Here is a 16,965-nt window from a genome sequence, read left to right on the forward strand (position 1 = left end):
GCAAACCAGGTCCTTGTTACCACGGCCTGGTATATCGCCTCTTGTTGGTGTTTTCACAGAGGTTGCATCGGGCAGCTCCGACGGTTGGTACGGAACTCCTTTGGGCAGGTTCAGATGGCACAAGGAACACTAGGGCTCGAGTAGCTTGGCAGATAATGATCATGCCGCAGGCACTGGGAGGCTTGGGTGTCATTGATCCGGAAATGCAGAGCAAGGCCCTTTTGGGCAAGTTGGTGGTTCGTGGCCTCATCCCAGGGGCAGAGCCTTGGAAGCTTCCCTTACAGCGAGGCTTCTGAGGAATACCCCACGCACTGGGGGACAATGGCAGCCTTCACATCGTTGGATCTTCTCAGAGGCCCCCCTTACGGGGAAGGGCTCCCGCGTGATGAGGAGTCTTCATAGGGTATGGCAGAGACTGGCAGGGGGTCTCATTCGTGCTCCGCCCAGATGCAGAGAGGAGTTTGAGCGCCAACCCCTCTTGTGGCACCTAGAGTTCAGAGATCAGGACGGCTGTATGCTCGGACAACGGACTCACATTGGCTGGGCACAGTGGGACAGTGGTCGAGCAGGGTCCTTTGGCCGTTGGAGCAGACTACCTATGGAGACAAAGGCGAGGCTTGATGCCCTAGCGCATCTGCGAGGGGCAGGGCAGTGGATGGGCGAGATTGACTTAGCCATTCCGGAGTCCTGGTAGGAAGGACTTCACGTTTGGAGAGACAACAGATGGTTGGGGCAGTTTTCCTGTACTGGTGTTCCCTTGAGGATGTTGATGCAGTGCGGTAGCACGCATCCCGGCTTCTTCCGTGTAGGACCCAGAGGCTTACTTCAGCCACTCACTAAGAGTGACCCCGAGATGGATGGGAGTCTTGATGGGATACACTGGTAGATGATCAGAGTGGTAGGCCGTTTGGGGAAGGAGTGGCACATGGACCCTCCCAGTATTTCAGAGCAGGAGGCCTCTAGATGGCGCCTTTGGCTGTGGGAGGGTAGGCCCCTGAGGGAGGTCCCGTGGGATCCGGGAGAGTGGTTCTGGCCCTCCAAGGGCGGCCTAGCTGAGCAGGTGGATGAGGTGCCCTTCTTTTCCTACACCACACGGATTGGCAAGAGGCTTCAAATGGACTCGTCGAGGTGGACCCCCTCGAGGGAGGGACACTGGGTGACCCAGAGAGTACCCCGAGATGTGCGATCCAGGTTCTGGACATGGTTGTGGTCCAGCTTGCGGCCAAGGAAGATCTCTTACTTCTTGTGGCTGGCCGCTCACAGAGGCTTGCCCATTGGACCATGGTTGGAGCAGATGCGAGTGGATGGGTAGTGCCATTGTCTTCATTCAAGCTACGACTGCTCGTGAAGACAAGCTTGATGGTACCAACTACCCCATGTGGTCCTACATGATGCGTCATGTGTTGGTAGCCAAAAACTTGTGGAGGAACTGGGGCTAACAGCCAGGTGGGGGGGCTATACAGCCAGCGAATCCCTTGCGGAGTCAAGATGTAGAAAACACGTGCAGGCCAAGCCTTGCAAAAACGAGCACGCCTCTCGATAGTCACCCTGGAGTTTGAAGTCCCGCGCTCCTAGGTGGACCGTAGAGTGTAAATGATATCCTGCCATATGGCAACTAGGATAGCCGCGGGTGGAACTGGGTGCTCACCCATCACAAGACTGCAGCGAGCCACCCAAATGTTCCAAGCCGTGATGCTGGCTACCACCTCCCAGACACTATCCTCCTTAGGAGGAGGAGGAGCTAGACTGTTAGGGGGGACTGCCTCATGGAGTGCAATCCTCTGGATGCTTTGACCCAGTATCCGGTAGGCTAGGGAGATCTCATCAATTTGAAACGCGTGTCCCCCCTCTGTCAACCAAGCCACCATCCCCCAGGTGTAGTCTCTATGAAGACTCTGCATGCATGGCATGATCCTGAGGGCTCCCATCCATATCCTCGCTGCACTACGACAGCTCCACAGGCCATGCAGGATAGTCTCCAAGGCACCATCGGAGCAAGATTTTGGACTACTTTTTTATTAGCCTTCTCCTTTAGTGCTAGCCTTTGTTTGGTTGAGTCTGCCCTTCTCACCTTCGGAGTGCCGATAGAAACTCAGTACAAAGACTTTGTATAGATGGATGCTCAGGTATGCGTGAGTGTGTGGATTTGTATGTGTGAGAACATATGTTTATACGATGGTCTACACCCACTGTTGGGTGCTGATAACGTCCGTGGGGATTCATAGTAGCTAGTCCCGGCTATGCGTGATGGAGTTTATTGTTTTCAACCGTATGAGTGACTATCATGAGATTGAATTGCACTATGTTGTGTTTTTAGAGGATGATTTTGGGCATGTTCCTGGATTCATCTAGGTATAAGCTGTCTTCACAAACAAGCATACCAAATAGATCATTGCCTGCCATTGCAGATAGGGCGGAAAATGCAAATTTCTGAATCAAATGATAGCAGTAGGCAGATGCAATGTTTGATTCTGACCACACAAGGCCAATGGCCTGCACAAAATCTGAGACCAAAAAATGTGATGCTTGCACAATTCTGCAAATGAGATGACCTGCAAACAAAACCCAAGGCACGAAGGCAGTTGTGTCAAATAAAGGGCAAGGCAGGCCCAAAAACTCTGCAGAAATGTACTGCACTACAAGTGCCATAATTGCAAACTCTCTGCTGCATAAAATCAACTGTAACTTCTGTCTGAAGTACAAGTCTTTTTCAGTACAGATTGTTGCAGCCATTTGTCAGTTTGGAGATTCAACAGAGGAGCTTTGAGGAAGACATCTCCAGCAGGGCACTGTTAGGTGCTCCTGACAGATTCTGTACAGCGAATGTGAACTGTACGGACAGCCCTAACAATGAACTGCTGGCCTGTCGAAATGCGCCGTGTTTATTACTGGTTACTGGCATAAAACTGAAGCAGAACTGAGCCCGCAAGTGCTAGACTCAGTCGACCAATCTGGACGACAACCCAAAAGGAGCTGCAAGAAAATGCGCCTGTTTTACAGGTGTTTTGACCTGTTCGATGCAGTATAACAGCTCTGACAGCAACGAATCTACTGCTCCAGCAAATCGAAGTGACTTGAAGGCTGTAGAACACCACCAGGACACCAAACGAATCTGCAGCAGGCTCGCAACCAGCAGCAGCCTGCAGAGAACAGCTGCCAAGAGCTCTGAACGAATGCAAAAAGGATGCTCTGTTGACACCCTTTTGTACTACTCTCTCGTATTCTTCATTTTGAATTTGGCGAGTTTCTACTCCAGCTCCTTGCATTCTTGTATAGTCGCCTCGATTCTCCTTCACTTTCAAAGATTTCTTTGACACTCCTTGTGGTTTTTAGTTTTTTGATCTTTGGAGAAGAGCTGGTCACTCCTTGTCTACAAATTTTGGAGGTTTTCCTTTGTTCTTTTCTTGCTTTGTTTGGTTTAGTACTTGTGGTGAGTGCTGTTTGTTAGTGGTTTTTCGGCACATTGTGTCACTCCTCCTCTAGCATCTTCTACGATACCCTTCCTTGTTGAGACGTGCAAAAGCGGTAAACCTAAATGTTTATCTTTAGTTCTTAAACCTTTACTCCATAGTTTTTTAGTGTAGCAATTGTACTGAAATGTAAAAGTTGCAAAGACCTTAATAAGAGTACTTATGAAACATGATGAGATGTGAATCTTAAGTCTATCCTGCAATTTTCTTAAAGGAGTCTTACAAGCTATGTCTGTTACCTTTTAGTGTTTATAGGGTATCTTCTATTTCTATTCTAGTTATATAAATATATCCAAATTTACATAATACTTTGTATCACAAAGCATAATCTTTTCTGTTTTACGTTGTGAACTTTATTTCTTTCGGTCATCTTATCAAACTTGTACCAATCAAAAGAATGCTAATCGAAAGGATGCTTTCAACAGCCAATGTTATGTGTCAGTGCTGTAAACCCCTATCTTTATACAAGAGTACCTATCCTTGCACACGTCAAGGAAACCCGTAGGAGATTGAGCAGGTTGCTGTCATGTATACATTGCCCTTCGCGTGCTCGGATACAGCAGACATTGGGTTCGCGGAGGTATCTTTTGGAAAACAATGATTTTTTTGCCCTGCGCGATCTTGAAGACCTTTCCAAAGGTGCTTTTGCAGGTAATTCTCGTCCTTACTTCAATGATATAATCAATCAATAGGTCTTTTCAAGAATGGTTGTTTAGTAGTGAAGAATCATTTGACAAAAGGGATGCCATTGCCATGTCTCTTGCGTGTGAAGAGAGCAAAAGGTATGAGCCTTTTGTAATTGACGAGCATTTATAATATTGGGAATTTGAATTCGTTGGTTGGAAGTATTTACAATTTATGTGTTGACGCAATTTGACACATAAAGAAATTGACCTAATTCATGCTTCAAAGCTTGGTTATAAATTTGATGGAAGTTACAACAACTCAATTTTATATCCTCGCTCAACAGCCAAACTTATACTAGGTGTAAAATATTATTCTCGTGGTCACATGTGCATGAGTAGAAAGGGTCACAAGATATATCTATGCAAGCTTTTGACCCCTATTATATTGTGTGTCGTGAATAGTTTGTGCATGCAAATCTTACTTTTTTTTTTCGTTTGGTGTAAGGCTGAGATCAATGTGGGATTGTCTTCTAACTAGTTGCATGTCAATGTTCTCCTTAAACTTTGCACTTGCATGCCTGCATACTTCTTTTTGTTTGTGCGTGTTTTGTTGTGTTTGTCCAAGTAAGCTAGCATAGCATGCTCTATGTACCGATGCCATGATGCCATTGTGACCACGAGTAGAGAGAGTCACAAAATACAGCTATGCAGGCTTTTGACCTATCATATTGTTTGGCATGATGAGCTTGTGCATGCTATTTTACTTTTTTTTGGTTTGGGGTTGGTAGGTTGAGGTCAATGTGGGATTATCTAGTAACTAGTTGCATTCCAATGTTTCTCCTTCAACTTTGCACTTTTATGCCTAGATACTTCTTTGTGTTTGTGCGTGTTCTGTGGTGTTTGTCCAAGTAAGCTAGCATGGCATGCCGTGTGTATAGATGCCATGATGCACATGCACGTGTACTTACTTTCAACATTGCAAATTGAGTGGATAGGCGCCATGATGCACATGCATGCACTTTCAACGTTGCATATGTGTACTTTCACATCACTGTCTTAGGGTATACTTCCGAGGACGTTGGTTTTGCACATGCACATGTGTACTTTCACATCATTGTCTCAAGGTGTGCTTCGGAGGACTTGGGTTTTGCATATACTTTTTATGTCTCATGTTTCTTTAGTAAATGGACAAGGTGAATGCTTCAAAACTCCCTTTGAAAGACCTTCATTTGGCGGTGCTTATTTGTCTCATATTCTCTCTATTACTAATGAAGAGCTGGATAAGTGGTGGGACGAGGTGTGTGTATGAGGTCTGGAGTGGGCTGGTGTGGGACATCATATAGATGGTGTGCATACGTGTGCCAGACTCTCGTGTCGGTGAGGGGTGATGGGGACCTACGCTCAAGGAATCTCCGCAAAAAATCCTTAAGAGTTGTTGCTGTACAAGATGTGCAGCAGCTTCTCCTCATTTTGACGAAGAAAAGCCTGCTTCTTCCGACGTACGAGACGTCGGTACTTGCGTACCGTGTCTGGTGTGTTCGGGAGGTGACATCTGCTTTCAAGTCGGAGCTGCCGGCGATAAGCCTTGCACTCCGCATCGTACCAATTGTTGCAGGGTACAGAACCAAGAGGTGGTGGTCTAGTGGACCGTGTGGTGTGGGGAAAGATTTGGAGGGCAGCCTCGTGGAGTGTGCGACTAATCAGGGCAGCACGGTCCTCTTTGAGTGATATGTGATCGATGTAGGTTAGGAGTCTGTTTAGGCGTCCAGAGTAGGCCGGTGAGAGGCTGTGATCAAAGTGTATGTCGTGGTAGGTGTCGTGCTTGCTATGTGGTGTGTGTGGTGTGGCTAAGCATGGGGTGGCGATAGTGAAGAATAGGTATGTGTGATCAGCTCCTGGAGGGAGTGGTGCTACGGTGAAGTCGGTGATACATGAAGTGAAGGTAGGGGATCCCATGATGTAATCTACTACACTAGTGCCCCCCCCCGTGTGGAAAGCAAGTAAAACCACCTGAGGAGGGCCATAGGTCAAGCCCGTTGTAGATGATGAGATCATGCATCCTGCCCAAATCAAGGAGCGCGTGTCCATATGGTGTAACAAGCCCGTGTCGGTCCGATGAGGTCCTAGTCATACCTGCTCCGTCTAGGTCCATGTCTGGAAGCATGATAGAGTCGTCTCGGAAGTCTAGGAGTGGTGCCTGTCGCGTACTCGTCCTGGCGTTGAAGTCCCCGACAAGGAGAACTTTCCCGCGGGTTGAAAGGTCTGGGATATCCTGATGTAAGGGTGCATATGGAGATGTCTCACCCTCTTCTCGTACCACTCTGGCGAAGTGGGATGTGTCTGGCGGGAAGTAGCATATTGCTATGAAAAGGTCACGGGTGTCTGTGCGTCGGATCCGAATCCACATGAATCAGGAGTGTGCGTACTTCCTCTCAATGGAGATAGCTCCAGCGAGGAAAGACTTGTACAATACTGTGACCCCGCTTGATCCTCGGACTCCTCCTGTATCCCTCGTCTCATCTGTGAAGGCTGACTCCCATGTGTAGCCACTGACTATCGGTAGTGGAAGCTCTGGGCTCTGGTGTCTCCGTGTAAAAGACTATGTCTCGTCGTGTATAAGACTCCGAGAAGTTTCCTGGGTCTGACCATAAGGTGCCATTACAGTTCCAAATGGTGCAGTCTAGGGTCTTGAAAACCTGAGTCTCATAGGCCCCGTTCCCCTAGGGGGTACGGGTGGGAGCCCGACGAGTGCCGGTCAACAACCTACCATCTCGGACCACGGCCCATTTTCCCTCCTTGCGGGCAACATCCCGCTGCTGTAGAAGAACTCGTCGCTCCTCAATCTGTAGTGGTGTCAAGTCCTCGTCCATGGACAGGGTGGGATGCTCTCGTAGAGGGGCTCGGCGTCGGAGTGTCGCTAGATGAGCATGTGAATCTCTGAAGCAAATGACTAGGGGCTGCTCTCGGTTGGGATCTCTCCCAACACGCCATGCTCCCTCTATGCCATGGTCGGGGACCCCCATGGTGGTGGTCACAAAGGTAATCGCCTCCTCCATGGGCGTCGTAGTGGTGCTGGTGGACAACAACTGAAAGTACTCGAAGTACTTGTAAATGGATAATGAGAAAGTACAAGTGGTGGCAAGTCTAGGCCTCAAAGTTAACCACAAGGTTGACCAATGAACTCAATTGGAGGGTTGACTGATCCTGGAACCATTTCCAAACAAGGATTTCCTCTAGCTCTTCCATTATTGGTTCTGAAGGCTCGGAATTTCTTGAGAAGACTTATATGAAAAGCATTGTGAATTTTCCAATGCTCTGGTAAGTCCAATCTGAAAGCCACCTCATTTATCTCTTTTGTAACCTGAAAAGGTCCATAGTATCTGGGAGATAGCTTAACATAAACTTTTTCTTTACCCTTGAGCTTCTTGAGCCTTTCTTTCTCAAGCTTTAGGAGTACCCAGTCTCCTTCTTTGAGATCCATCTACCTTGTGTGCTTATTTGCAGCCTTCTTGTGCTTTTCCTTAGATCTTTCAATGGCTGTCTGAACCTGGCTGAAAGTTGTTTCAAGGTCTCTTACATACTCATCAGCTGCAAATATCTCATTTTTGGTCCTGAGTAAGGGTGGAAGAACCACCTTCCCATAAATGACCTCAAATGGAGCTTTTCCAGTGGAGCTGTGAACTGTATTATTATAAGCAAACTCCACTAGTGGGAGATACTTTTCTGATTTCTGCTCAGCAACGTAGCATTTCAGCAGATCCAAAACTGTTGAATTTGCCACTTCACTTTGACCATCTGTTTGGGGACGAAAAGAGAGGAAAATTCAGTTTTGTCCCCATATTATCAAATAAAGCTCTCCGTAATAAACTAGTCATCCTGGGGTCTCGATCAGTGACAATGGATTTAGGCATATCACGATGCTTGAAAATCTGTGCTAAAAAGAGCTTGGCCATGTGATCAGCCTTTATGGTTTTGCGCATTGGAATAAAATGGGCTTGCTTACTGAATCTATCAATAATAGTCCATATTCCATCATTTCCAGACTTTGACCGTGGTAAGTCAAAGATAAAATCCATTGCAATACTTTCCCATGGTGCTTGAGGCACAGGAAGAGGCATCAATAAACTAGGTGTCTTATGTCTGTCATACTTGACTTTCTGACAAGTAAGGCATTCTGTGACAAACTGATGTATGTCCTTGCGCATACCTGGCCAGTAAAAATACCTCTCAATAGCTTGGGTTGTGGCTGCAATCCCTCGGTGTCATGCATTTGGAGGTGCATGGCATTCATCCAAAATCTTTTGCCTCATCTCTTGGGTGATGCATAAATAGTCATCTTTCATCAAGTACCCATCTTTCATTGAATATTGACTGGATGACTGTCCCTCTTGTATTTGCTGAAATATTTCACCAAAATCAACATCATTGGCATATTGCTCCCTCATTTCCTTAAGATCCCTGTGATGTGCAATTGTCAAATTATGTACCTGAGATCTTCGGGACAAAGCATCAGCCACTCTATTTCTTGATCCTGGAGTATGGACAATCTGAAAATGATACATTGACAGCATGTTTGCCCATTTCATATGTTTTTCAGAGAGCTTAGTCTGTGATAAGAAATATCTTAGACTTTGGTGATCAGTTTTGACAGTGAAATCTGCACCCAAAAGATAATGCTTCCATGTATTCACAGCATGAACTACAGCCAACATATCTCTTTCATAGATTCCCAAGTATACACAATCTCCGGCTTTCGTATGCTACTACATGTTCATTTTGATGTAATGCAGTCCCAACACACTCTCCACAAGCATCGCAATCAACATCAAAAGGTTGATAAAGATCCGGAACTACAAGAATAGGCTCTGTAGTCAACTCCTTCTTGAGTGTATAAAACTGTTGCTCCTATGAGCTGGTTAAGCACATCATCTATGCGTGGTATCAGAAATCTATTTTTGATGGTCATCTTGTTTAATGCGTGGTAATCAATACACATTCGAAAAGAATTATCTTTCTTTTGTACTAAAGTACGGATGAGAAAAAAGGAGATGAGCTGGGCTGAATCAACCCTTTGGACAGCAAGCCTTTGGACAGCAAGTCGTGCACTTGAGCCATAATCTCCTCTCTCTAAGTTGCATTGAGTCTATAAGGTGGTCCATTTGGTGGCTCACTACCAGGCATTAACTCTATCTGATGATCTTCTGGTGACTCTGGGGGTAACTCCCCTGGCAAAGCATCTAAAAAACAATCTTTAAAGTTCACAAGAAACTGAAATTTATCATTGTTTGCATCATTCATTTCAGCATGCATATCATTTTATTTATCTTTTACAAAAACCATGGATACGGAAATTGCAGACTTTATTGCTTTACCACATGTAACATCAGATACAATGGGAATAGTTTCCCCTTTATTCCTAGCAACTAAACGCTGGTTTTTCCCTCTTTACTTCCTTTCGATGGAACCACGGTGTACCAAGTACAACATCATGCTACTTGAGAGGAGAAATTAAGATGTCCTCCTGATCTATATAACTCTGTACATGGACACGAAGCTTTCCAATCAAAGGAGTGACTTGCAGTGGATCCCCATGGAACATCTGATCAGCATCAAGAGCTTGCCTACTAGACGACGCTAACCCTGCAGTTTGTATAATCTCCTTGTTACATAGGAGATTGTTAATAATTGGCTCTTCAGTTTTAATCCCTAATCTCAAGGCTAAGTCTTTAGATATGAAATTGTCTGTAGACCCTGGATCAAATAGGATTAATGCTTGCTGATCTCTTACCTTTCCCCATGATACCAAAAGCTCTTTTTCCTTTGGGTCTGAGGTACTACCCAAAACATATGGGACTGCTCCCACCATTGGTCTCGGTGGTACTTGTGGCTTTTTTGGATCCTTAGAACCCGAAGGCTTCTCAAGGCATTGGGCAGCCATATGCCCCTCTTTCCCACATCTAAAGCACTCTTAGCATAGTGTCTAATAAACCTCTTGTAAGAAGATGTCAATCCTAGAAATCCCCTAAGCTGAGTGAGTGTAGTAGGTATAGGCCATAGCTTTACCACTTGAACTTTAGAAGGATCAACTGAGATACATTTTGGAGTGACATATGTCCAAGGTACTCAAACCTTTTAACCATGAAAGCACATTTAGAGGACTTGGCATATAACTGATGTAACCTGAGAGTTTCCAACACCTTAGCAACATGTTGGAGATGCTCTCCTTGCTCTTGCCGTATATAAGCATGTCATCAAAAAACACCAGAACAAACTTGAAAAGATAGGGGCCAAGAATCTGATTCATCAAGTATTGAAAAGTTGCAAGAGCATTAGTGAGTCCAAAGGACATCACCTTGAATTGATATTGCCCTCTCTCAGTCCTGAAGGCAGTCTTGAACTCATCTCCTTCCTTGATCTTTATTTGGTGGTACTCCGACCTAAGGTCAATCTTGAAAAAGTACTTAGACCCTTTGAGTTCATCAAGCAAGTCATCCACCCTTGGAATTGGAAATCTGTTTCTGACAGTCATCTCGTTGAACTCCCTATAATCAATGCATAGCCTGACAGTACCATCTTTCTTCTTGACCAATAAAACTGGAGATGCAAAAGGTGATTGACTAGGGGTAACGAATCCCTTATCCACAAGCTCATGGATCTGCCTGGCCATCTCCTCTTTTTCCACTTTGGACAACCTATATGGAGCCTTCTTGAAAGGTCTAGATCCCTCTTCTAAATGTATATCATGATCCTCATCTTTTTTTGGGAGAAGACTTGGTGGAGGGTCTCTGAATATACCCTGATATTGCATTAACAATTCCAGTATGTCTTCATCCTCCACCTTGAACATCTTTCCAGATTTTTGAGTGTTCTCTCCTCGAGCTTCAGGGCAAATACTAACTTCCTTTTTGAAAAGCCTGATATCGTCTGTAATTTCTAAGATGGAATACCATTTAGACAAACTTACTTATGTCTAGGAAGGTCATGGTCATTGACACATCCGAGCACTCCTGAAACCCCTGAACTGCAAAACAACCACACACAACATCAGAACTGAGCAGGCTGCTCACCACCCAACCGTGACATCTACGGGATGTGATCCCGAATCAGAAGATGTCCCCTCCGAGCCACGAGCTGAGCTACTGGCACGAACTCCCAATCAGATCCAAACCAGCCTGGTGTCCCATACCACCAGGTGGCGCTGTGAAGCCCTGGATCTGCCACTGGGCAGCAACAGATTTCGAAATTTAGGGCATACCTGGAAGAGAAATCCGTCAAAAATTTTCGCATCAGAAGTTCCTACCTCAGGAATTGGCTCTGATACCAACTGACACATCCCAGCACTCCTGAAACCCCTGAACTGCAAAACAACCACACACAACATCAGAACTGAGCAGGCTGCTCACCACCCAACCGTGACATCTACGGGATGTGATCCCGAATCAGAAGATGTCTCCTCCGAGCCACGAGCTGAGCTACTGGCACGAACTCAATCAGATCCAAACCAGCCTGGTGTCCCATACCACCAGGTGGCGCTGTGAAGCCCTGGATCTGCCACTGGGCCTTGGGCTACGCTAAGATGCAGGCGCGCGTCCGCGACTCAGTCCAGGATCAGACCTGGCACCTGGGAACGAGACTTGCTCCCAACTGCACACTGAGAACTGAACCCCCTGGGCCTCTTTTATAGACTCGGGCCCCGGCGCCAAAAATAGCGAAGACCTATAAATAGTTCGTACCCTTGCCACTCAACCCGAGAATCAAGCCTGCCTAGCTCTAAGCCTCCCCAGGCTAACCTGAGCTAGTTCTGTGTACCTAGTAACACGTCAGATACCAATCCGTGCACATGACATACTCCCCCTCCTCTAAGAACTCACTCCTGAGTTCGCTAAGAAATCTGGAAATGTTCTTTGGAGGTTTTGTAATGTCTCCCATGTTGCATCCTCCTCAACACGATCCTTCCACTTGATCTTGTATTCCGTGATAGTACGATTACGAATCTGTCTTTCACGAAATTCAAGAATAGATTCAGGTTCGTGAGGAATAAAAGTCAAATCTGTAACTTCTATAATCTCATGAGGAGAAACAAGTTGATCATCTGCACCCAAGACTTCAATAAAAGGTATGCCTCACAAGAGACAAAGTCCTATGTATACCCGGATGTCCCACACTAGGAGCATCATGACACTCCCAGAGAATCTTGGATTTAAGGTCCAGAACATCAGGCACACAAATCTTTTCATTCCGGAACAGCAAGCCATTCCTAATCATCCAGTGACCTCCCGCCGCCTGTAACCTAGGTGGCACAATCCCTGAGTCCTGGTCAACCATGGAGTTCCCATCCTGGACTCTCTGCCAATAAGAACTGAAATGACTATCAGTTGCGTATAGCCCTCTCAAGGATTGAAATAGGTCTGAGGATATTTCCGTAAATGACAAAGCATTTACAAACTTAACTCTACTTAAGGCATCCGCCACACTATTCAACGAACCCTTACGATAACGTATTTCGAAATCAAAATCCTGCATTAGCTCTGCCCATCTAGCTTTCCTTCCTCTCAATTCTGAGCCATCACACACATACTTAATTGACTGGTGATCAGTCAATACAAGGAACTTTGAACCATACAAGTAGTGTCTTCAAACCTTAAGAGCATACACTACAGCATAAAGTTCCTTCTCGAGTGTGGGCCAACGATATTGAGTGTCATCTAGCTTCTTACTCTCGAAAGCTACAGGTCTGCCCTCTTGGAATAGAGCTGCCCCAATCGCATAATCACTCGCATCGGCCTCCAAAACATAAGGCCTGGTAGGATCGGGTAATGCAAGAACGGGTGCTTCCTTGATAGAAAACTTCAAGGTTTCAAAAGCCTTGTTCATTGCATCATTCCAAGAGATCGGCTGGGTAGACCTGCGTCCACGACCTTTCAATATGTTGGTCAAGGGTGCCGTGATATGTGAATAATCACGCACTGACTTCCGAAGAAATACCGTAAATCCTAGGAAAGAACGAAGTTGTTTCACAGTCTGAGGACCTTCTGAATACGATCCAGATCAATGCTAATACCTTCAGAAGAAATCTTGTGTCCTAAGTAAATGATCTCCTTCATAAGGAAGTCACATTTACTCATCTTGGCATAAAGCTTATGCTGTCTTAGAACAAGTAAGACAACCCGGAGGTGTCCTATATGATCCTCAAGCGTTTTACTATATACCAAGATATCATCTAGGAACACTACAACAAATTTGCCCAGAAAATCCCTGAACAAATCGTTCATCATCTGCTGAAAAGTAGCAGGAGCATTGGTCAAACCAAAAGGTAATACGAGGAACTCGTAATGACCATACCTAGTCCGGAATGCGGTCCTATCTATGTGTTTAGCATAGATACGGATTTGGTGATAACCCGTACGCAAGTCGATCTTAGTGAAATACTTCGCTCCGGCCAAACGGTCTATCAAATCATCAGAACGAGGTAAAGGATAGCGGTTCTTAATTGTGACTTTATTTAATCGTTTATAATCTATACACATTCTCCAGGAAGAATCTTTCTTCTTTCTTAAGAGGACAGGTGCACCCCAAGGTGATTTACTTGGGCGGATATAGCCCATATTCAGGTAATCCTGAAGCTGGATAGCTAACTCATCCTCCTCTACCTGGCTCATCCTATAAGGTGGTACACTGATAGGTTGAGCCCCTGGGACTAAGTCTATGCGATGATCTACTGCCGGTTCTGGAGGTAAACCTTCCGGCAGTTGAGCTGGGAATACGTCCTTAAAATTATCTAACAACATTCTCAATTCCCGGTGTTCAAACACACTTAATTCATTCTTGTTAATTACTGAAACAACAAATGAAGAAAGTGGAATCAAAACACACTGATAGACATCATAATGAGAATTGTTTAATATATTCCGAAGCTGCATCGCAGATACAATAGGCCCTTGAGAAGGGGGAATTTTATCACACTGAATACAAAATTGGGTGTCCTTATCTATAAAAGAAAGCGTATGCTCCGTCCATCCGATCTGAATATTGTGGGTTTTAAACCACTCTATCCCGATCAACAAGTCTACATGCTCTAGATGCATAACATAACATGTGAGAGCTCCCGTGTAGGCCTGAATCCGGATAGGAAGCGCTTCAACCTTGCGATCCCAAAACTGCTTCCCAGTCGGAAGCTGCACCTCATAGGTGTGGTCGCTAGGTACTGTGGACAGCCCCATCTTCTGCACAAATTTGTAATTAACAAAATTGTGAGAGCTGCCCGGATCAAAAAGAATGTGAACCTGTTGGTCCCTAACTTCTCCATAAACTCGGAAAAGATCATGGGAACCAAACAACGAAGTATTGAAAGTACAATTACAAGAGAGTGGGCAGGTAATGACATTGACTGAAATACGTGTTATCGCGACTTGGCTTGCTCCCTTGGCTGCGGTACGGGGACCCGCCTGGAGCTTCGGTCCTAGCACCAACTTTTGGTTCTTCCGCTTAGGACACTCATTCTTTGTGGCCCCGCTCCTCGCAATAGAAGCATCGCCCTTCTTTCTTGAGCCTCAGAGTGCGAAGGAAACGGGCTTTACCATTCTTTGCTGGAGTTAAGCTTTTCTTGGAGGCGTTGTCCGTAGGCTTCGTCTCCGCAATACCAGTCGTATGCTGAAAGAACTTGCGTTTGTTCTTTCCACTCGTATCGGTAACTGTCATTGCCTTGGTACCGGCCATGGTATCATCATATATGCGTGCATATGTCATGGCCTCCTGCAACGTTGTGCACTTGTTGTTCTTTATCTGCAACTTGTAGGAGTCTAGCAAACCATCCACGAAGAAACCTAACAAGGTCACTGGATCCATTTTAGTGGCCCTGGTTTGCAGATCCCTAAATCTTTGAAGATAATCTTCAAAGGTCAAGTTTAATTTTGACATATCGAGGGCCTTGAGCTTGCCAACGATATCGTAGTCATCCTCCTTCTTCAGGAACTCCTTCCTGAAGATGCCCTCAAAATCTGTCCAAGTATCAGGCTTAGGCTGGAGTTCTTTCCACCATAGCAAGGCTTTACCTGACATAAACCCTGCTACAAGTTGGATCTTTTTCTCATCTGGATAGGGGTGGAATTGGAAGTGTACCTGCCACTTGTGTAACCAAGTGTCAACTACCTCCTTTGTTCTTGACTTTTGGTCACCCGGAAAAGGATCTGGAGTTATATTCGGGCCTAGCACTGAAGCCATGGCATCCACATGCGTGAGTGCCTATACAGTGCTAGCCAGAAGGGTGAGTGTTGCTTGTATCCCCTGGAGTTGCTGTGTCAACCCCGATTGATTAGCATTGACCTGCTTGAATTTGCCATCAAGAGCAGTCGTAAATTCACTGAAGGCTTTTTTAGTTATCAGGTCGTCATAGAGACCCTGATCCTCCTCTCCCACAGGAGTGTAATCCAAGTCCTGCTCTCCCATGGTGAACTCGGGATTTCGAGCATCAGACATGGCTGAAATTTGATTTGAATACGAACTGAGAGAAATAACTGACTGAAACGAAGCACAGAGGAGGATGGAGCAGAAGAAAACCGTCCCGAATGATGCTGACGTGGCGAATCGAAAGCCCACGAATCTCGAGACCTCTCCGAACCCGCAACCAGATGCGCGTGCTGCTGGAGTAGCTGTACGGTCTGCTGACGTAGGCCGTACGGTCTGCTGACGTGGCTGTACGGCTGCTGACGCAGGCCGTACAGATGCTGACGGAGGCCGTACAGTGCTGACGTAACTGTACGGCGTCCGTACAGTGTGCAGGTACAGTTGCGCAATCGGGGTTCGCAGCAGCAGGTGCAGGACTGGCGCAGATATTCCGTACAGTCTGTACGGGGCTGATGCAGAGCCTTCGATGGCTGCGCAGGCTGACGCAGGCAGGGTACGGATGCAGAAGACTGCACGATGCAGGGCAGTGCTGGCGCAGGCAGGGTCGGATGAGGCAGGCTGGCGCTGAAATCGAGATGATGGCTCGAAGCTCTAGGCTGCTTGTGGGTAGGCTAGTACCCTGCCCCCACCTATATAGGGTGCAGGGCAGCCTTATTTGGAAGCTGAGCTTCCAAAAAAGGCCAAGCCCCTCTAGCTTTGGAGGGGTGCTTTTTCGAAAAAAGCACCCCCTGCGCAGGCTGCACGCAGCCCTATGCGCAGGCTGCACGCAGCCCTATGCGCAGGCTGTTCGCAGCCTGTTGCGCAGGCTGTTCGCAGCCTATTGCGCAGGCTGACAAGCCTCTCTTTGCCCCTGCCTACTCCGTACCATCACAGGCGCCACTTCCACGCCTCCCTTGCTGCTCTTTTCCGCCTCTCTTTCCTGCTTTTCTGCTCTCTCTCCCCTTCCTCTAGACTTCTCTCACAGGCCTTCAGGAATCTCAATTTTTTCTCTCCCCTATTCTTCTTTCTTTTCCAGATATCTCTCCACCCCTCCTATCCCAGGTATCGAGCAAAAACGCAGCAACAGATTTCGAAATTTAGGGCATACCTGGAAGAGAAATCCGTCAAAAATTTTTGCATCAGAAGTTCCTACCTCAGGAATTGGCTCTGATACCAACTGACACATCCCAGCACTCCTGAAACCCCTGAACTGCAAAACAACCACACACAACATCAGAACTGAGCAGGCTGCTCACCACCCAACCGTGACATCTACGGGATGTGATCCCGAATCAGAAGATGTCCCCTCCGAGCCACGAGCTGAGCTACTGGCACGAACTCAATCAGATCCAAACCAACCTGGTGTCCCATACCACCAGGTGGCACTGTGAAGCCCTGGATCTGCCATTGGGCCTTGGGCTACGCTAAGATGCAGGCGCGCATCCGCGACTCAGTCCAGGATCACACCTGGCACCTGGGAACGAGAC

The 16,965-nt window shown here is 46.5% G+C and overlaps 1 protein-coding gene across 1 annotated transcript in view; it reads left to right on the plus strand.

Annotated features, from left to right (window-relative positions):
* The window catches only part of LOC147900027 (Phox (PX) domain-containing protein), a 50,855-nt gene that overhangs the window by 21,398 nt on the left and 12,492 nt on the right, over nucleotides 1-16,965 (plus strand). The window contains exon 4 of the mRNA XM_087376834.1: nucleotides 3,896-4,121. Coding sequence (XP_087232960.1) covers nucleotides 3,896-4,121 — 226 coding nt within the window. The remainder of the gene's footprint in view (nucleotides 1-3,895; nucleotides 4,122-16,965) is intronic.

This window comes from Dipteris shenzhenensis, chromosome 7 (genome assembly GCF_047967505.1).
Source record: "Dipteris shenzhenensis isolate YYH24624 ecotype China chromosome 7, Dip_SZ_1.0, whole genome shotgun sequence".
Classification (NCBI taxonomy): domain Eukaryota; kingdom Viridiplantae; phylum Streptophyta; class Polypodiopsida; order Gleicheniales; family Dipteridaceae; genus Dipteris; species Dipteris shenzhenensis.